Source organism: Conger conger, chromosome 9, assembly GCF_963514075.1.
Source record: "Conger conger chromosome 9, fConCon1.1, whole genome shotgun sequence".
In the NCBI taxonomy this organism is placed as follows: domain Eukaryota; kingdom Metazoa; phylum Chordata; class Actinopteri; order Anguilliformes; family Congridae; genus Conger; species Conger conger.
The window spans coordinates 23,457,786-23,479,080 of NC_083768.1; the positions used below are offsets into that span (position 1 = coordinate 23,457,786).

Consider the following 21,295-nt stretch of genomic DNA (forward strand, 5'->3'; position numbering starts at 1 on the left):
TATGGGAACAGGCTCATGTAAATCATTCAGGTGATTTTATTGTGTGTGCAGATTAAAGGCAAAACTTTAATCTCATACACAAGGCATACAGGATATTGGTTACATAAGGAATCCCTTCTTAGGGATTCTTTATGTAGCCGATATCCTGCTGAGAATTTCTCTCATCCCATTTTGAATGCTGTTCACTCATAGCTGATTCCAAGGCAAACTCAACTGCTGGTTTCTGTACCCTGCAAAGCCTTATGAGTCCTCACTGAAATTTCCCTGGGTGCTTTGCAAACAAGCACTTCACTTTTGTTTTTACACCATAACTCTGTTTTTGATCCAGTTTTTATGACACTTTTCTCACAAAGGTTTTTCACACTCCAGGTGGTGTAACATACCTTGGAGACAGAGATAGATGGACATATGTACATACAGTATCAGCAGATTGATGAGACAATAGATAAACCAAGAACCAGATAGCTAAACATCATTCCTCAACCAAAGCCCAACACACGTAGGACATTTTGGGGAGAATTGCTCACTAGCTGCAAACTGCTCTGGGGAGAATGGCCATGAGAAGACTATTGGGGGAACCATTCTGCAGTTGTTATAATCTGCTATATGCCACCGCCCCAGGACACAGAAAACTCTTGGATGCAGTTCACTGCTTTTCAAATGTCTTTTCACATTTTTTCTTTCTTCCCTCTGGAGCAAAGACCAAATGAACCTCAAACATAGTGGTTCAAGAATTATAATGGCAACCAGAAGATTGCAGTTAAGACTTTACTGTTGTACCGTAAACATAGTCATTTAAGCTGAATGGCTTCAGTAAATATCCTGCTGTACTATTTCTCTAAAAAGCAATCTCTTTTTAAGAGTTCTCCTGATTAAACATGTCTGTGAGACAAATAGATAATAAACTATAGTACTCCCTTTCCAGGTTCAGGATTCAGGGTTTTGAGTTTTTGTGTTCATACTTGGCAAGCTTTGCTATTCCCAGTTTAGCACAAAAAACCATATGAAAAACACATAGCATTTTTCCATACAGCCATTCGGCGCGTAACCTTCAACACTGTATGCTTCACTTCCACATTTAAGGCATTGCTTCATCTCAAAAGAGAGTTAATTAAATGTAGTCGGTTGGAAATGAAAGGTACTTGGAAGTGTTTATATTTGTCCACAAACAGAATGCATCTCCCATGTGTTAAATGGGATTGAGCCATTGACTCCCTGTGGAATCTATATCAGACCCACTCTAATCCACCTCCAGGGAAAGCTCACTACACAGTTGACACCAAACAGGATCCTGCTGAAATCCGGATACTGCTCCAAATAAAAAAAATTGTGAAAATGGTGTCTCGGTGGTTGTTTGGCAAAGTGTTTTTAAGAGTAGGGTAACTCACCTAATCTTTTTACAAGCCCCATAGGGAATTGAATGAACAGAGTGAGTTATCTATGAATCTTCTACGGAACAGCGCCCTCTTCGCCCTCTGATGCCATGGCCTTCACTTGGTCCAGGTGGAACAGCGCCCCCTGCTGGTCCATTAAAACCCAAGCTTCAGCCCAGTTATCTTCATCTGCATCTTGGTTGTAAATGGTTGGCATTATATGGTTGTCCTGTAAATTGTTCTGGGATAAATCGGTTGGGTTATATTGAATCCTTCAATTAATTCTGTTCAAGCACATGCCCTAGCCTTGCCTATACTTTAGAACTGTGTGCAGATTATAGGCAAAGCTTTGCCTGTACTTTAGAACTGTAAAAAACCCTTATTCTTCATTCTAGCCAGCTGAAATGAAACAGTAGCACAATGTGTTCTTTGAATATTGTAGATGGGTAATTGAGGATGAAGGAAAAACAACCTCATTGTGGAACGTGTAATGGCAGAGGCACAGAGGCATAAAGCTGAAGCACTGTCTAATTGATAGTGTATAAAATAACATCAGGAAAGGTACGTGCCATGAATTAATAAAATACATTTGTCTGTCTTGAGCATGGATTTCAAATAATGAGATATAGAAAGGGGGGGAAAACTACTCCGTTAAACAGAAATATTTAGAAAATGTAATGGATATATAGTATATCTAGCTGAAATGGGTCTGAGCATAAACAGGAAAACAGGTTTTTCTTTTTGAGGTTTAACATTTGCGTGTTGCACATTTATGGTGTGTGCTGTGTATAACTGCTTCCTCCTAGTGGCAAGAATCGTGTATTTCATCATTTCAGTGCCAGCGAACCACAATGTGAAAGTGTGATTAAAGGCAAAATGCAAGACAAATTGCTGTACCATGTTGTCTAAAGGTTACATCAAGGGCAGGTAAGGAGAGTCAGTTCTTTCATTTTTAATATATAAATATAGTAATCATATTATGGAAAACTAAGTAAGTGTGCATTCACATACTGTATGTTTTGGGGACAGACTTCAAGTTCTGTGTTCTTCATGTCTTCATCTATGCACAAGGAAAGCCTTGGACTCGTATGTATATATATATATATATATATATATATATATATATATATATATATATATATATATAAATATAATATTTGCACATTAACCTATTGAGCATATATTTACAAACAATTCAACAGGGTGCCGACTTAACCATGCTTACATTTGGCTTTGCTTTCATTGCTATAGATATTTTTTCTGAAAATCTGAGTGTTTTGAAATGACTTTCCCTACCAACAGTTCCTGGAAATTTTGAATAAAAATGCCCATGTGTAGTGGTAAAAAGGATAATACACAATCAAACCTGAACTCTTCAATATTTTATTTACCAATGTTTAAATCATGAGTATAACATGGTATTGACATTATGCAATTACTGTATTTAATTCCACTGCTTATCAAACAAATTACCAAATAATTTCACTGCAACAGCATGCCATTTAGCCCATCTTTAAAAATTCAACTAGGCAGGAAATTATACTATACTTAACAGGCATACAGAAGAGACATACAAACACCTGCCTTGAGCTTGCTAAATTCTTTTAATGAAAAAGCCATAATCTAGGCACAAATGTTGCCGGCTGGTAGCCACTATGGCCTGTGTAAATTGGGCATGAATCTGCAGAAGTCCTGCGTATCTTCTAGGTTCCATGGAATGTAAAGCACTTGGTGGCTGGGAAATGTGTTAAACTGCGAGGCGAGTTCTCCTGAGTTTTTAAAACTTCTGTAACCTCTCACACAGCACATTTTGACTGTTCCATAGTGAAATGACCTACAGGAACAGAAAGACATTTCCCCAAGTGCAATGAAAAGATGCCAGCACAGGGTCTTGCCTTCAGGCCATCACAATGCCTGGCATCTCACAGGACCCGTTCACTTTTCCTTGTATATAAAACTTAACTCACGAGTGGAACTGAACTAGGGATGACCAGTTTCACAGGAATTTGCGGTGTCATCCCTCAAAAGCCATCATCTTGGTAAACACTCATTAAAGCGTCTCGCACTAGCATGTGCACCATGAAGCCACTGCGAAGGACTGCATGCGCTGGTTTCAACTTTCCGTTCCATCTAGAACCTCATCAAACTGCAGAATGGTTTTATGAGAAAGACCTTTGTTGAAATCCTTCCACAGTTATCGTATACAATACTATTACACTATTATGTGCATTAAAAAAAAAAAAAAAAAAAAATTTTTTATATATATATATATATATATATATATATATATATATATATATATATATATATATATATATATATATATATATATATATATATATATATATATATATATATATATATATATATATATATATATATGAGTCATTTAGATACATGTATACAAATCTAGTATTTGGGTATGGGGGGGCGGGCAAAAATAAAATCTCTAAGACGAACAAAAACCAGACATTTTTTATATTTTATATAGACGTAAATTATTATAAGACGCAAGGTTTTAAAAGAAATTAATGGTTTTAATGGTTTATTATTGCTTTGGTGTGGAAACAGACAGCACATTTGTCATTGGAGCAGAGCCCGTGGTCCTCCCAGCTAAAGCCCACAGGGTGCTGGCAGTGGGCCCTCCAGGGAGGGTAGGCCGGGCCTTCCCCCGCCGGGGCGAGGGGGGGTCACTGCGCTCACAGCCGGAAGAGCTCGTCTCCGTTAGCGGCGTTGGCGTTCTCCCAGTCGGCAGGAGACAGCAGGCACTCGTTGGCGTTGATGTCCTGAGGGGTCACCCCAATGTCCAGGACTTGGGGGTTAGTACGAGACTCAGCGAGCCTAGAAACGGGGGGGGGGAGAAGGGGAAATGAGTAAAGGATGTTGGAACTGAACTTCACCCATACACACAGGGGGGTAACACGCAACAGGAAACTGGGCCGTATATTTGTTTGAAAGGTTAGCTTCATTAGTTGCTATGTTAACGCTTTCGGATGACTCGAGAGCAGAGGGAAGCTACTTGTATCACAGCAGTGACTCAGACAACCTGATACCAGACCCTGCTGCCAACGCCGAGCCACGTTCTAAAGGTCATCCCCTCCCTCTTTCAGCAAACTTAAATCTTATTCACACGGAACAGCTGGGCATGAGAGAGCCAGCAAATCTGTGCACCTTTTAATGCATCAGACAGCCAATTCACCCATTCCAAAAGGCACAAGAAGAAGTCGACCGTGTTTAACCACGTACATAAATAACTAAACCCAGAATAACACTGCATCGACCACAGAAAATGTCATGTCGAGGATGACACCATGTAATGACACAAATGTTAAATATTAACTCAGATTGGTTCAAAGAGAATATAAAAATCAAGAAATAATATTTTACTTGAACCTAGGGCACCATCTAAACAAAGCACAAAAATGCAGACTGCAGTGAAAACGTAGAATGCCATTACTCGGGTTTACCTTCCTTATGGTTCCAACTACACATTAATCTGCTGAGCGCCTAGCTGCATATCACTCTATATCCCCTGCACAAATCATTCCTCTGCGGAAGATGCATGCACACTTGATACTTAAGACACCAGCGCTTCTATGAAAGAGAAAAATGGCCCATTTTATTTTGCGCTTGTACTACGCATTTATAAATCTGAACAGCAAGGCAGACTGCATTAGCAGGCTTAGTTCATGCCCAGTCACATTCAAAAAATCAATTTTAAAAAAGAATGGCATTATTTTTTATGATGCACATGAGGTCTGCAAATTAAACAAATGTGCTTTCACAGAACCGTTCCCAAGAGTGGCCAGATGAGAAATAAAAATCTCTGCTATGGCTGTATGGTGAACGACAGAAACGGATTTAAATGATGATGCCAAACACTGGTCTGCCTCAGAACCCTGCCATGCTGCAATTCCCCGAGTTAAGAGGCCGAGGCTTTTCACCACAGGACCTAGTCTTCTGGTACACTCCACAACATTACATACTTTGAGGCCAACATTGCATTTATGCAGAATGGTAGAATTCCGAACCTAGTAAATGGGATGTTTCTAAGCACTGAGCAAATCACCAACTAACTACCACAATGAATGGAGATGCTGGTATCAGGGGTGACCATGTCACTGAGGGGAGGAGTACGGGGGGTCATAAGATGGGTTTGGGGGGGGGGTTAATGGGTGAGCAGGGCTCTGGTGAACAGTACTTTGGTCACATCCCAGGAACACAGTTACCTGTTGGAGATTGAAAGCTATCCAGACTGCGGCTGGGGGCGCAAAGAGAGCAAATGCAAGAATCAGACTGCTGCTAAAAATCTAACACCTGTTATCAGTCGCCGGCTATCAATTACACCCGTAAGAAGATCTGCAGCACATCCAACTTTAGGCGTCAGTGGAGGGGATTCATATCCTACCGATGTATGAAACACTAGGCAAAATAATTTCTGCTCAAATCCTAAGAGCTGTATGAAACACGATGCATTACCAGCTGTACTCGGTAGGTGGCACTGCATACTAATCGTGTGTTGTGCGCAGACAACCAAATTCTCTCAACGAAAGTAAAGGCGAAAACAAAAACCTTAACTTTACACGTTTCCAGCCATCTTCAAATTAAAGTTCATACAGGAAAATGCAACATCAAAAACAGCCAGTATCTGAACAGTATGCATTTTGTGTGGCCAAATCTTCACATATTGCATATGTACTGCATGGAGAATTTCGTTTCAAAACAGCAAAAGCACATCTGAAAACAGACCCAATATTTGGTTTGTCCATCACAGAAAAGAAGTGCTATAATGCAGAGTTATTTGCAGCTTTTGGGTTATGAAATCACAGACTTCAAGCCAGGTCCTCAACTGACAGCTCACCAGATGTTTGTCTTGAGGATTCTGCACATTTTCATTAATTCTGAACAAAGCTACATAAACAAGGAGAACAAATAAAATATGTCACGTTGAAAGAGAGAACAGGACACTACGTGCTACGAGGGCATCGCGTCCATACACACAAGTTTGCGGCATGCAACAGCATAACAACACTTGAAGGACGAAACAGTTACGGTACTAAAGGCTCACCTTGAAAAGGCTTCGTCCAAGTCATCATCAAGTTCCTGTGGGGGGGGGGGGGGGACAAGGATGAGCGCTTCACACCAAAACCAGTAACAGATGATAACAACTTTGCGAAGCGGAAGGACAAAAGTTGAGAAAGCGCCCTCTCCAAAGCCCGCGGGCCTTGGCAAGCGGAGCCCAGGCCGTGCTGGAGGCCCGGCCTTACCCATATGGTATTGTTGTTCTCAGCGTGGTGGCACTGCGCCACATAGGCATCGTCCAGATGGCCGGAATCCTCGCGCAGGCTGGCAAGCCCGGCGATGGCACCCTCGCCCAAATCCAACAGGTTCCCTGTCGCGACTTCTGCGGCGGCGAGACAAACAAACAGCAAAAAAAAAAAAAAAAAAAAAAAAAAAAAAAAAGCCCCGTCATCCTCTGAAGAGACGATGCATCAAGCAGCTGACTAATGAGCTTTCCCCCCCCGTTCCAAATACAATGCCTTGGCAGACCGAGTTGGCAGTCAAATAGCGTTTCTGAAAAGTTGTTTGAAGTGACAGACGCGTACAAGCAGATTAAGATGTGTTTGCATTAGGCACAGCTGTTAAAATAACCACTGTTTGTGAACCGATCTTCCATTTGGTCTATTAGTCCCTGCTGAGTGGTCATGGACCACAATTCACACTCGAACCGGCACCCAAGCAGTGCCTACTTTTGTGGTGGTAACTGCAAGTGCAAGACAAAGGTAAACCACAAAGTCTTCAGGGATTACTCCGGGATGTACAGAACTCAGAGGAGCATCATCAATAATGTAATAATGTTCAGATCTGGAGTCAACACAGAAAGAGACTGGCTGAATTCAGGCACACCACTCTCAGGAACAACCTGTCCACCACCCTACCAGCAGAGGTTCACATGTTCCTCAGACAGCCCAGCAAAGCTCATCTGGGATGCAGTAGGCTAGTCAAGTTCAACAATGCAGGCCAGGCACAAAGTCTTCATTTGACTTTTTAAAATGAAGAGGCCTTTCACATGACATTCAAAAGCAGGCTATAGCCTTCTGTGGCACAATTTTGTTCCAAAAGAGCGAGAAAACAACAACAACAACCCCCCCCTCCCCCCGTCCTGAATCACACTGGATAATTGTATCCATTATCTGCCCCAGCTTCTGTACTGAATGTACCTACCAAAGTCAAAATTAAATACAATTAGGGGAATTGAAGCAAAAATATTATTGTACCATAGGCATTAGTGCCAGTGATACAGAGTGATGAGTCATGTTCTCACCCCATGCAACCAATGGGAAAGCTTGAGAACTGAAATTAATAACATTAAATTACAAAAGGGCTACATATCTTTCTGCATGAAACTGATGAATGTTGTTATATGTCGCTATAACCAAAAACTTTAGCACTGCAAAATGTATTTTCCTGGTAAGAGGGCCTTTAAAGAAAAGCATGGAGAAAATAAGACAATGGATTACTTAAAAGGATGGACAGGGTCATTGGAAACCCAACTACTGTTCAGATTCAGGCAACTGGAATGTGAATTGGGTCACATGCTGGATGCATTTAACAGATCCAGGGTTACAGATGTTGATTTGTGAAAGCTACAAAAATGCAGGACTGCACTTTAAGATACAAATCAATAATATTAGCATTGAATATAGCCACAAATCAATATTAGCAGCTTTGAATAGAGCTACAAACAGGCTGCAGTGGCTGGGGTTCCATTTTGGATCTGCAAGCTGTACCTCAAGCAAATAAACACTTATATAAATAGACCTTTTTTGCTTTACATTCCAACAAAATCAAGCATAACCCCTAATTATTTCTTGTTCAGAATGACATTTTCAAACATTCTTTTGCATCTACAATCACAACTGCAAATTCACTTTTAGCTCAGGACGACAATTGACAATATGACACCAAATGGCAGAACTTGAACATTTGTCAGTCATTTGTTGATGACAAAGTTAATGACCAGTGTACTCAGACTGAAAAGCTGGCATCTACTATTCTTAATAACTACAAGTACACAGGCAGGAGTGATCAATTAAAATTAAATGTGGACCACTTTGAATAACTGCACTTTGATTTCTGTTAGGTGCAAGGGCAATCAAACACAACCAAGTGAAAAGCATTCAAGTGCTTTTGACTGCCACCTTTCTCTAGAACTGAATACTTTTCTCTTAATATTAGTTCACATGAGGGCGAGGTCCTAATGACCACTGGCCTCTAGGAGCAGTTTAAGAATGTCATCCTAGCCGTAGTAGTGGAATGCTTCTCCCTACATATACTCAGGAAAGATAATGCAGGAATGTCAGTCTTTAGGTCAAGGCCATGGTCATGAAGACCGAGGATTCAGCAAAAACAGCTGCGATAGCAAGGTTTAGCGAGAGGACCCATACCCATGCCTGAGGAGGAAGTAACGAGACCACTGCTTACCTCAGTCTTTCAAAACCGCGTGCGAGAAAGTGAGTCAATGTGTTTAAGTGAATGTAAGAATACAAACAGAAGCAAGCTAGTACAAATCAAAGACTGATCACCAGCAGACCGGCACAGAGGTGTGTCTGTGGGGTAACTTACCTCCTCCTTTGAGGCTGGCGATGCTAGCAGACCTTTCTGACTGGGAGCTGCTTGTCACTTCACCATCAGAACCCAACTTCACCCACTTCTCCTTCTCTGTACACAGAGGGGCAGAAGGGATGAAGAGGTCGGTCAGCACACAGGATTACCAAAGCAGTAAAGCACCCAGCACTCACAAAAAAAATAAACTTTTAGAGCCATCAAATATTACCAAACATGGTATTTATTGCGATGACACAGATGGGCGGCCAATGACACCAGTATTTTGTTCATTTTTATTGGGGGGGGGGGGGTTGATTGCACCCCAAGCCTCAAAATTGTAATAGCATATACACAACCTAATGTGACACTCACTGAATAGTCGCCAACCCTGTCATCACAATAACCGTCACGTCTGGTCACACTCGCCACAATTATCTAGTCTCAACAACTGGGCGGGGGGAGGAAGACTGTGGCACTGTATTATTATCCGGCAATTCCTGCGTCTCAAGGTTGTGCTAACAAATGACAGCATCTTCACTCTGAAGGCTGAAAAAGGGCCAAAGTCAAGACAACAAGGTCTTGACATTACTTCCTCATGGCCCTGGGATTCAGGAAGAACGTTAAACTGGGGTCTCCCCTTTTCAAAGGGACTGAGAAAGGCTTGCGGCCACCCTTGCCATTTCGAGCGAAACCATGGATACCTTCTTTGGCGACTTGCCAGAACTCAAAGGCCACTCGGAAGGCTTGCGCCACAGTCAGAGTCACAGCCTGTGCCTGTGGGAGAGAGGGAGAAAAGATTATTCCCCTGCAACACTGTGGCAAAGTCATCCTGACACTACAACATTCCCGCTACACTTGTGTTAGCCAGGAACCTACAGTGTTACAAGGAAGAATGAAAGCTAATGGCAACTTAATGTGCTTAAGCTCCAAGCACAACAACCTTGTTCTGACCACAGAGATATTCAGCTGGGAGGAAGTGAGGATTAAAGTATGCATGTTCAGCAAGGGGGGGGGGGGTCCAGGAAGGGTAGGGACCATCTCCTTCCTATTTATACCCCTCTGGGAAAAGTGGCGTTTAGATGAAACCACAAGGCCGGAGGTTTCACAGGGAAATACGGTGCAATGAACTGCAGTTTCCACTTTCAATAGTGTAAACAGCTGAACAGTCAAACGAGGCTGGTGCAGGGTTTGACCATAAACTGGCTCCTGCAGGGACCAGCCCTGAGTTCTGGCCAGCACTCACCACTTTCCTCTTGGTGCAGAGGTACGCGTGGCACTGCAGCGTCTCATTCTGCTGGCTCTGGGCGATGTAGGCGAACACTTTGTCGTGCATCTTGTCGGCTGTGCAGTACGATATCCTGTAAGGCAAAGGTGGGTGAGCATGCGGGGGAACTGCACAAGTCTGAGCAGAGAGCTCCACAAACGCAGAAAACCACCTGGCAAAGCTACAGGCCAGACCACAGACAAGAATATCTTCAGGATTCAGAGAGAACAAACTGATCCGATGCCAAGCTACAAGCACACAAAGGATGGAAACAAGAGAACACAACTTGTATTGCAAGTAGTTGTTGTGGGCCCATCTCAGTTGATCCTTTCGACCAGCTCTGACTTGAGCATAGTTAACATGAGGGAGCAGGCAAAAAGGAAAAAAAAAAAAGATGAAGACAGGGACCTGGTAGAAGTGGACGAATACCAGCACACAAACACGTAACAGGCAGCCCCACTCCCCTACAGATGATGCAGTCTGCAGCTGTTTAAAATATAATTTGGCATAATGCGATATCCAATATGAGCTTTGAATGAATGATGTGGGAAGTTCTCACATTCTCATTTACTTGGATGCATTTAGTTGAGGAGCAATGTTTCAATAGAGAGCTACAATCCAAAGAAAAATGTTGTTGCAGCAGAGCAAAGTGCTTCTAGCACTAGCTGGAAAAGCGCTTCCATTATGAGATGTGTATCTAACAAACACACATAAAAAATAATTAAAAACACAAAACCGATTCCAATTATTTGTACACTGATGAATGAGGTAGTGTCTGCCATCACCCACAAAAAAATAGCACAGGTCAATGTGTGAACAGGATGCTATGCCACACCACTGCAAAGCAAACAAGCCAGTTTTATGCAAGTTCTTAGTTCAGTTCTGGATGAAATGGGTGAGTGAATAAAACTTTTGGGAAATGTTTTTCTATCACCATTCAGGAATTTCAGTGGCTAGCTATAGTGACCACTTTGGCCTTTTATTCAGCACAGACAGTCCTTCATATGTGGCATGACTACAGGAGGAACGCCAAGCATTCGCTGGTAACCGGAGCCAGAAAGGGGGCATGGTAAGCTGTAAATAAGACGAATGGTGCTTAAAGGGTCTCCGCAGGTGCTGTGCGAGTCAGGCTGTCTGAAAACGACACAGAAGAAACAGATTAGGGCTTTGAGGCCTGTAGATGAAGGCGCTGGCCAGGGACCCTTGAAGAGAAATTTACAGGCTCATTCGGCTAAAACTGCAGTCGGCAGCACGGACCCGAAAATGCCATAGCATCACATTCTGAGAGGGGCGGGGAGATTTATAGGACACCTCTCCGGAATTTTCCGCCCACTCCCGCTCCTTCTCAGAAGTGCAAATCTCCTGTGATCAATGGAGGGGGGGATGGAGTTTACCACTAAACAGTGGGAATAAAGCTGAAAAGAACCCCACTGAAACGTAGCATTTCACACAGGAATCATTTTGACATGACCCACCTGTATATGGATATGTTCTCGATCACCTGGTTGGACGCGCTGTCATACAGGATGATGCCTCGGGGAGACACGTTTAAGGTCACCTTCTGGAGCTTCTTCCCACTGGCTTTGGCCTGTGTGGACAGAGAGAACGACATGAACGCACACGCAGTGATGAACCCTGAAGAGACCTTGTGTTCACGAAGAAATTAAAAACCATGACATCTCACATGAAGTTTTTCCACTACAAAGCAGTTATACCAAATATATACCGGTTCAACCCTTCATGCCGCAAGACGGTTTGAGGTTCTTTGTGCCTTTATAAAAACACACTTTCAGTAAAATACATACAGTACCAAAATATTCCCTGTGGAGTATATTTTTATATACATTTATATAGATATAGATATAGATATAGATGTATACACATTTTTTTTTTTTGTCCATTGTACACAATCTAGCTCATAACATAGGCTTGTTTCTGCAATAAAACGTACACACTACATTCGCGGTTGGCTTTTTGGGATTGACATGCTTCGAAACGAACGGCTTGCTCAACATATGCCTGGTTGTATGGTGACCTACATTTCTTTCCAGAAAAACATCACCAATGTTTATAACTGGATTCAGTCCCAGCCGCTTTACTGAAGTACTGACCAAAGTCAACGTTCTGAGAAAACAAACAACGCTGAACACCCCAGTGATCTTGCACCCATTGAGACATCATTCACCTTTGACCTCTTGTGCGACTGGCTCGGTTTATTTGCCAGTGGTTACAGTGGGGCCCCACCGCTCCAAAGGTGATTTAGGGTGATGTGGAAAAAATATGGAAGTACCTTTCCAAGAACAGTGTTGGACATCTCTGGAACACATTCCTTGACACACCACACCCCATATATTCTGTTGATCCTGTGCTACAGGGCCCTTTCAGAAACTTTTACCAAGATGGAACTACAGCCCACTACTTCACACAGTAGGAGCCGTTTCACACAAGATTGAAACCCAAGCAAATTGGGACCTGCCCCAAATGCAGCAGTTTCTTTCTTTTTCCAATAAGAATGACTCACACAACAGGATGTCTACTGTACATGAGCAAAGGCAATCTACTCTGTACAGACAACCAAACATCCTTCCAAACCGAGGTGTCACAGCAAGGTAGGGCAGACTAATGTTGTGCAGTCATGAAATTACAACCAGTAAGATTACCTCACCAAAACCACAAAATGCATGGAAAGGCACATGTCAATTACTGGGAAAATACAGGTGGAGGAGACCAAAACATACTATCATCCGAGCAGCACTATAAACCACTGTTGTATTAACCAAGTACACACAGCAGCATTTCCCACATTTTAGGAGAAAAAAGGCAAGGAATCCAGCATGCCTTTCAGGACAACTTTCTCACCAGTGACCAGAGGCCTTCAAAAGCCTGGACACTGGAAAGACAGTTGAAATCTCAAGTGAGATGCTGTTATTGTGCAACTGTACATTTTGGTTCAACCTTCTTTGTTATGGCTTCTTGAATAGATATTTTAAAAAATAAACATTAGCAAGAATATATTCAGGGCCAGAGAAGATGGCTTGAAGAACCTCATCTGAAGAAAGAACTGTCCTGGTATACAGCAGAAACTCAGCAAACCGAAAGGTCCGGTCAAGAAATTGTCAAGGAACCTTCCAGAGTAAGGATTCCTGTAACATACAAAATGACGATTGCAACACTATGAATTAAGGAAAAAAGCTATTGACATCAAAGAAGCAGGACAAAATTTGCTGCTGGATGGAAGCAGGCAATTAATTTAAAATCCTTTTGGCTTATTATGACTGAACTGAAATAAGCATTTAAATTTTCTAAAATTGTTCCTTTTCAGAATTCCAAAAGTCAGCGTTCCGAACAACCTTAATTCCCGCAGTTCTACACTACTATAAAGGCTGAGTTTGTGGCTTGTGGTTAATGTCATTTATCAGCTCTGTGAACTACCGTGTGGGAGACTGCCATTCAGACTATCACAGGGACTGGCAGTGTGGGAGAGGCACTCACTGTGGCAACAATCCTCTTGACTGCAGCAGCAGAGAGTTCCTCACCCTTGGGCTGCTCCACCAAAGTCACGCCCAGGTATTTCAGGTTGAAGGCCATTCCTTCCACAAGTGTCTCCCGAGTGTCCGTCCAGTTCTCTGGAAGCTCTGGGGGTGTAGAGAAGATCAGGGGATGGGGTAAATGAATCAACAGAAGTCATCAAATTTTGGAAGCCCTTTGTCGGGACATATGTACACGTCTAAATGTGCTTTTCTACATCAATAATACATTATGAACAGGACAAAATAGTAAAATAGCAAATAAGGGGCAAGAGCATAGTACTATTAGTGTAAAGCGATTTGACATGACATGTCTTCTTTTTCCTTTTTCTTTTTTGCAAATACCCTGCAAAAAAGACTGAAGGTTGAAACCTTTCAAAAGGGCCTTAGACAAATGTGGTTGGGTTATCAATGCTAGCAAGAGAGCAAGAGGCCTCAAATGACAGAATTTTGGCACTCATCTTTCCTGAACATTGGTGCAATTCCCCCTGACCCCTCAATCAATTGCTTCAAATGCACAAGTGGACACAGACAGACACACGCAGACGCGGGAGCCCAGCTCAAACGCTGTTTTCATAGGTGTACCTGGAATGCAAAGATAAGCATGATCTTCCACCTCAGCGTAACAGGGTGTGCCAGTGGACCCGTTAAGTCAGGCAGATCCCCCTCAGAACGGGTGGAGGAGTTTCCGAGTAACAGCACGCTTCATTAAAAACACAAACACCAGTGTGAGTGTGGGTTCAGCTCCGCGATGCTATACCTAGCCAGGGCACTGCTCGGAAGGCTTGCTTATGGGCTATACAACTAGGCCCACCTGCCTCAGTCAGCCACACATATCTGCGGATAACCATTTTATTCATTGATAGTACTCTGAAGTATGCAGAGAGAGCCCTTGTGGCTTGCTACCTACACCTACCCCCCAACCCTTTGACAATGAATAAAAGTTTGAATGAAGCCGTCAACTGAGTAGATGAATAACTAGCTTAACCGATAAACCGGTCTAAGATTAGACTGCCATCAGGATACAGGAGTCAGGTTTGAATCTGGGCAGGACCCCTCCACTACAGACCACAAACACTACTCCCTTTGAACCAGGGCCACAGCACTGACCTCAGGGGCCAGCTCCAGTACACTGACACAACCAGGGTAGGGGATTTAACTGGCAACCTTCCGACTGCTAGACAACCGCTCTTACATCCTGAGCTAATGTTGCCCCCTATATTAACTTCATGAGCACCAGCCAACCTGCACACAAATGCTGGTATATCCTTTTTTTTTTTTTTTTTTTTTTTCATCCTACTAAAACACAGCTTCTTTTGAAGGCTCAACTCTTCTGCCGGATGTTTGCCAGATCCAGAATGCAACAGGAGTGGATTCAGTGGATCAAACCAGGAGCACCAAATCCAGATTGTGCTGTGGAACTGCTGTGGAAGGCAGGCAGGGTCAAGTTCAGGTTCTGAGGTTCTGGGGCCACCAGGGAGTCAGGGTAAAGCAGTAAACAGGCAGCTCCTGATAAGCAGCAGGAAACAACAATACAACTGAGGCGCCGACTGAATGAAGTCCAACACCAATGATAGTAAGAAGTGGAGCGTGGAGAGAGAGCGTGGAGAGAGAGATGAACCCATCATAGACACGGAAGAATCAGTGTTCAAGACAGGGAACTGGTAAAACACAAGGCATAATAACATGTTTACCCATACAGTTTTCTGTCATATTAACCACTGGCCCAATAACTGGATTTTCATCCTTAAAAGAAAATTGGAAGTGAAGAACTGATTCCAAGGCTCCTCAGATTACCTCTCCTGTCCAGGAACAACCATCAAGCCCACCCACCCTCCCCAGCACAATCTTGTTCGACCCCCTCCTCCCCACCCCCACAGTGAGGCATGGAGCAATTATCACACATATAGAAATGTGGGGGGGGGGGGGAACTGCCAGAATGACAGGTAATTTCAGTTTATTCTGATTAGTGAGGCACCCAACAACCTTTAATCACCGTGGAAACTGACACTTCCTTTCAGCATCTCTGGAGAGAGATGCATTTGCTGAGGATGATGCCAAAGGGACACAAATCATCAGCCCTGGGCCTGACAACCCAATGAAAATGATCTTAGTCCCATCATGACCTGCGGAAATCAGAAACTCCTGAGTATTCCAACATGAGAAAGCGGAGGACTACGCAAAGTATGGAATGAACTACATTTATGCGGCCAAATAAATAATTAATAAAATAATCAAAGTATATTTCCTTTGCAGTACCGAATGCAAAATTAAGGTCCATGTCTAATAATCAAAACCATTACTCATGCTATGAAATTTGAGGTCAGGGATTAGTGATTAGAATGGGATGGGACAACCAATCCTTCACAAACATCTGGAGCACATGCATCAAGCTTTTTCTGTAATGTGCAGGAGGGATTGCAATATGAACAGAACCAAAATAACATATGGCAGCAACACAATTATAGTTCACACCTCAAACTGTTAGTCCAGCTTCGGTCAGATGAGTTAAGCATCAATAAAAGAATATGGCCAATCTGGGCCACAAAACTAGACCCATTTCCCAAATACTTTCCCTATTGCTACAATGAAACTACCTGGGGACTTTCAGCTATGTGGAGTTCAAAGTATCCATTCAATCATTTCCTTTTCCCCCCTGACAAAAAAAAAAAAAAAACAATTAAACGCCTTTTTTTTTTTTTTACCTGGCAGAACAGAAAACCTAATGAATTCATCCATCAAATCTGAGTGGGTTGGTAAACACAGACTGCCTTATGACCTAATGCACTGCACTGGCACCAGGCAAAGTTCCTGAACAAGATTCCTCATGTCGGATCAATACCATGAATGGGAAACAGCAGTCATCAACCCTCATTACTGACTGATGATTATCAATGACAGTTTGACCTCGAACAGAGCGCTCATTTTGCTTAAGCAATTTATTACCGTCTTTTTTAAAAATTGTATCTTCTGCATTTCTTTTCTGGTTTTATCCCCCATGTACAGCACATTGTGTTGCAGATGTGTACAATACACATGGTTTTGCTTGCTTGCTGGTGAAGCTACCCATGACCCTAGCTGGGACAAAACCTGATCTCACACAGGTGACCATTTATAATGAGAACTTTAGGTCCATGACTTTGAGCTTTTCTTCACATTCCTTTACAGTCAGTAGTGACCACTATACCCACCACAATCACCATGCACCAGTCCCCCAGGTGGGGATCATCAGTAATGGCGCTGGGGGATTTCTACCAACCATCAGTCACTTCAGACCAGCCTGTATGCCTGCCCCATTAATAATGTACCCCATGTAATTCTGCTATGGAAACAATTTACCAGTCACAGCCATCCTGAAACAACTGCTGCAGGAAAACCCTTACTTTGTAAAAAAGGTAAAATTCCCAAGGTTTCTCAATACAGCAATTCAATAAGTAGACGGCATATTCTGGAAAAAAAGGAAGATTTCCTTGGATGAGCAACACTTACACAAGCTTACACCTGCGAGACGGCACACAGGCAGGGGCGTTCTTCAGTAGAAATACCCGCATGCTTTCATAGGATGACTCACAGACTTCTGATGAAATTTTTAGATGAGTATTCATCTCCATGAAGCAGGTTAAAGGGGGCTCAAAGCACTTACAACAACATGGCCTTGGCATCTGTGTAAACCTGTACAATCACAACCCTCAGCCAAAAAAACACATTCAAACCTTAACACAAAGCATAAGAAAGCATGAAAAGCCATAGTATCTGAAAAGAATGCAAGTCCTCTGTTTAAAGACCCACCTGAGTGCCTACCAGTGTACCAAGTTCAGAACCAATGGGCTAAGGCCACTGAGGATCACCCCCCATCGTAAATATTTCAAAATAAAATACTTCCACAGGGTGCAATCAATCAGTTCAAAACAGAACGAAAGCCTTTGCAGCCAATATGTCAAGAATTTTCCAAATAAAAACCACTCGCTACTATATCCTACAGAGTGAATTTTGTGTTGGAATATTTAAGAAAATCAGAAATGAAAGGACAACACTTGAATCCTCAGAAGGCCACAGACATATAGGGCCTTGGACTAACTGAGCTGCATTTGCCAAACTAAAAACACATAGGGATTGATACACACTGTTATGATACACACATTGATTATAATAAAGGAGACTTCTTCCACAGCAAGTCATAATGCATTTAAGAGGTATCCACACTACCAGAACACATCAGCCCAAAAGTAGCACAGAGCCCAAACAAACAGACGTCCTTTCCACTTAAGTGTGATCGTAAGTATCCCTCCTAAGTGTCAGACAGAGAAAGCACCCATTCCTGACCCTGGAGTGAGGCACGGGACCGGATCAGATTGACACGGCACCAGGATTCATACAGCTCACAACTTGAGTAAAGCTGCTCAAGTTTAAAAACATAGCTGGGATTCCAGTCAGAAAGTGGGTCAGTAGCAGCTCCAGAATGAGTTGGTTCCCAGAGGAGAACAAATACGCCCCTCCTGCATTCAAGTCCACAACCTCTACCACAAAAAACACAAACAATTCAGACTAAAGGTGGACAAGGAGGAAAGTTGCTGTAAAGTTAGTTCCAATGACAAGCTTTTCATCTCCACAGGGGACAATATAACCTCAATGTGTGCACTGTTCTAAGTATCTCTGAATAACAGTGTACATGCATTAACTGAATTAAAATAGCTGGTAGTGGCACATAAACTTTCCTGGACACGCACGTAAAACAAGAAAAAAGCGTACAACAATTGGAAGAGTACAGACTTGGCAGTAGGTCACATGGAAGCAAGCCCAGGTTTGAGGGTAGACAGAACTAAACATCCTGTCGGAAACCAGCCTTAAATTACCCCATTGTGAGAGATAATACGTTTAAAGATTACACAGGTTCTCTCCATACGTGCCTGAAATAAAACAATACAAATAAATTTCAAAATGGCAGTAGTACAGAATGGGTAACCTCTTTCATAAGCTTCAGAGAAGAACTATGGTTCTCATGAAAAGTGCAACAAGAAACTTTTTGCACCATGGACATCAAGTGTTACTCGGGGAAAAATGTCAATTCAGCGATGCTATTACCATTACCATTTAATTCGTAGGATTATTCCAAATGCAACGGATATCATTTCAGCAAAATTATTGCAACAAAACTGCTAGAATTCCGGTAACATTTAGGAATTCTTGCATACAGTCTATTTAAAAAGAAAAAAAATTCATAGAAACAGCCTACGCATAGGCTTGATTCTAGCTCATGTTCACATAGGCTATCAATTGGTTTGCATAGCTAGGTAAGCAAGCAAGAAACGTAGCTAATCCAATTCTGAACAGGGATTTCAAAGATAGCCAACTAGACACATTAAATCGCAGTTTGCATGGGGTATGTCAAAAAAAAAAAACGTGGGTAAAAATAATATTCAACCATCTAGCTACACGCTTGCAGCCTCCACAAGTTAGCTAGAAACGTTTTCTGAATTGGCAGCATGCTCTCCTTGCATTTCAGTCAGGCTAATCAACAGGCAGATTAAATTAAGTTGATTGGCATGTAATACGTAGCCTAAATTGCGAGCTACGACGGGCACGCTCTACTAGGATGCACCAAAATAATTACAAATCTCAGAACCCAGCTCCATTTCCGTAACTTTGTTGACTATTACTAGACTAAACAGTGAACTCTTGGATGAGCGGAAAGATTTGGAAAGGAAAAATTTGAAAGTTATAAAATCAAATCAGTTATAATATTTTGTTTAGCCAAAACTTACTTTTGTGTTTGCCTGCACCCCATGACTGTTTCGCAAGACTCGGACTTCGAATAATAGCCCTGCCAGCCGACTTCAAAGCATCCATATTTTATGGTCCAGTGAAGGGAGAACCGAGCCCAACAAGCTCCGGATATAATCCACCGCAGCTCGAAGAACTCTGCGCGATGTTAGTGTGCTCGCTCCCTCAAACTTTTTTTGTTTTAAATGTTGTCCTCCCACCAGTTTTTAACATTACCCATGAGCGGACGCTCTAAAGCGTTTCGTCCAAGATGGGCGGTGTTATTTATGTAAATCAACCGGATAATACATGACGCGTTACTTTGAAAACTATAAATTGTGCGAATCGGGTAAGTATAGTGCGTTGCTGTAAAAGCTGGTCCCCTCTGATGGGAGTGTAAATGAGCCTAATAGAAGAAAGCTAACAGAATTCAAATTGAAAATATGTTTGGTGGAGACATAATTAAAATGAAAATAAGCTGACCATTATAGGCTAAGTGAGCCCATGCCACTGGGGTTAATGCATGTAGGTAAACAGTCGCGAAGACCTGTGAGTAGCGCGTTAGGTAGCCGATGGTTTAGCCCATGCAAAGCAAGACAACAAGAAGAAAGAAGATTGTGTGGGATGCTGAGTTACGTTACCAAAAGGTAAAAGGAGACACATTTGGTTAATTAATGATACATTTTCTTTGTTAACTTATTTGTGACCTATAAAAGTTTTAAACCATCAGGTGAGACTCGCTGTCTGTCAAACCTTAAGAAATGTATAATGGAAAAACGAAATCATTAAGTAAAAGATTCTCTGGAAAAGGGGGGTAAAACCTGTAGCAACATGTCCAATGTCAAGGACTAGGGGGAGGATTCAGGGAAGTAAACTTCCACTCGAGGTAAATTCCTAACCACCTCCATACACCATGTTTTAAATCCTCTGTGATTACTTGTAGCTTGGCAGAAAAAAACTAGGCCATAATGATTTCCATCTGCTTTTGTACATTCACATTCCCAACAGAGCCAGTTCTACCTGCATCAGTTGTCCTCCCCTTTCATATTTTCCTAAGCAGGCTATATTAAATAGGAGGTGTAAACTGCAAGCACCTTACAGCCAATTGAAACCCGTCAGACCAAGCATGACATCATTTCAGTAGTTTTTGCCTTTGCCACTGCTGGTCTGTTGTGCTCAAAAATATATTGTGTGGACCACAGCTGAATTTCTTCCATCTATATTTTTTCAGTTTCCAGTCTAACTCAAACCAGCTATTTCCAATGTTCTGAACATCTGAAAGTTAAGTTTTTATAGCACAGCCTTAACTTGTATGTATTTGGTGCTTGGACATGAAAGTAGCAAGAGATTTAGATGATGCTGAAAGGGATTAGACCAACAGAACGGAGCTCACTATCTTCTGGTGTTACAAACCAGGCATGAGGCTCACCTGCCCCTTACTTGCATCAAGAAACAACTTTGAGAACACTCCCTGGAATCCATATCGGCCTGATATATTAGCTCAGCTGTCTCTAATCCAATGCTTACAGCGTCTTGCCAAGAGTGACAATAGCCATGAAGTAGTGCAGCATGGAAATGAAGATAAGTGCCCAAGGAAAAGACTAAAGCCAACGGAAAGCTACCACTTCAGTGGGCCTTATTATATTATGAATGTAGAAGTATCCAGGCCACAGAAGTCACCATGGAATATACCACAGATACAACTTACTCATGGTTTACATTGCATCAGGTCATCATGCAATGAGGTGAAACTGTAAAATATC

The 21,295-nt window shown here is 42.3% G+C and overlaps 1 protein-coding gene across 2 annotated transcripts; it reads right to left on the reverse strand.

Annotated features, from left to right (window-relative positions):
- Window positions 1-3,889: 3,889 nt before the first annotated feature.
- Window positions 3,890-19,795, reverse strand: LOC133137007 (low density lipoprotein receptor adapter protein 1-B-like). Of its 2 annotated transcripts, XM_061254958.1 has the most exons (10): window positions 19,535-19,795; window positions 13,738-13,880; window positions 11,721-11,833; window positions 10,225-10,339; window positions 9,683-9,755; window positions 9,000-9,095; window positions 6,641-6,777; window positions 6,442-6,476; window positions 5,603-5,634; window positions 3,890-4,214 (listed from the first exon to the last, which is right to left on the reverse strand). In XM_061254958.1, the coding sequence occupies exons 1-10, from the start codon at window positions 19,617-19,619 to the stop codon at window positions 4,168-4,170; spliced, it is 876 nt and encodes a 291-aa protein (XP_061110942.1). In that variant the 5' UTR covers window positions 19,620-19,795; the 3' UTR covers window positions 3,890-4,167. The 2 variants fall into 2 exon arrangements, with proteins under 2 accessions (XP_061110942.1, XP_061110941.1); XM_061254957.1 differs by lacking the exon at window positions 5,603-5,634 and having other exon boundaries at window positions 19,535-19,794.
- Between the last annotated feature and the right edge of the window lie 1,500 nt (window positions 19,796-21,295).

Coding starts and splice junctions, on each gene's coding strand:
- LOC133137007 (XM_061254957.1), bottom strand. CDS start 19,619: ATGGATGCTTTGAAGTCGGCTGGCAGGGCTATTATTCGAAGTCCGAGT. Junction 11,834..13,737: donor TCAAGAGGATTGTTGCCACA/GTGAGTGCCTCT, acceptor CTGTCCACACAG/GCCAAAGCCAGTGGGAAGAA. Junction 4,215..6,441: donor TTGGACGAAGCCTTTTCAAG/GTGAGCCTTTAG, acceptor CCCCGTTTCTAG/GCTCGCTGAGTCTCGTACTA.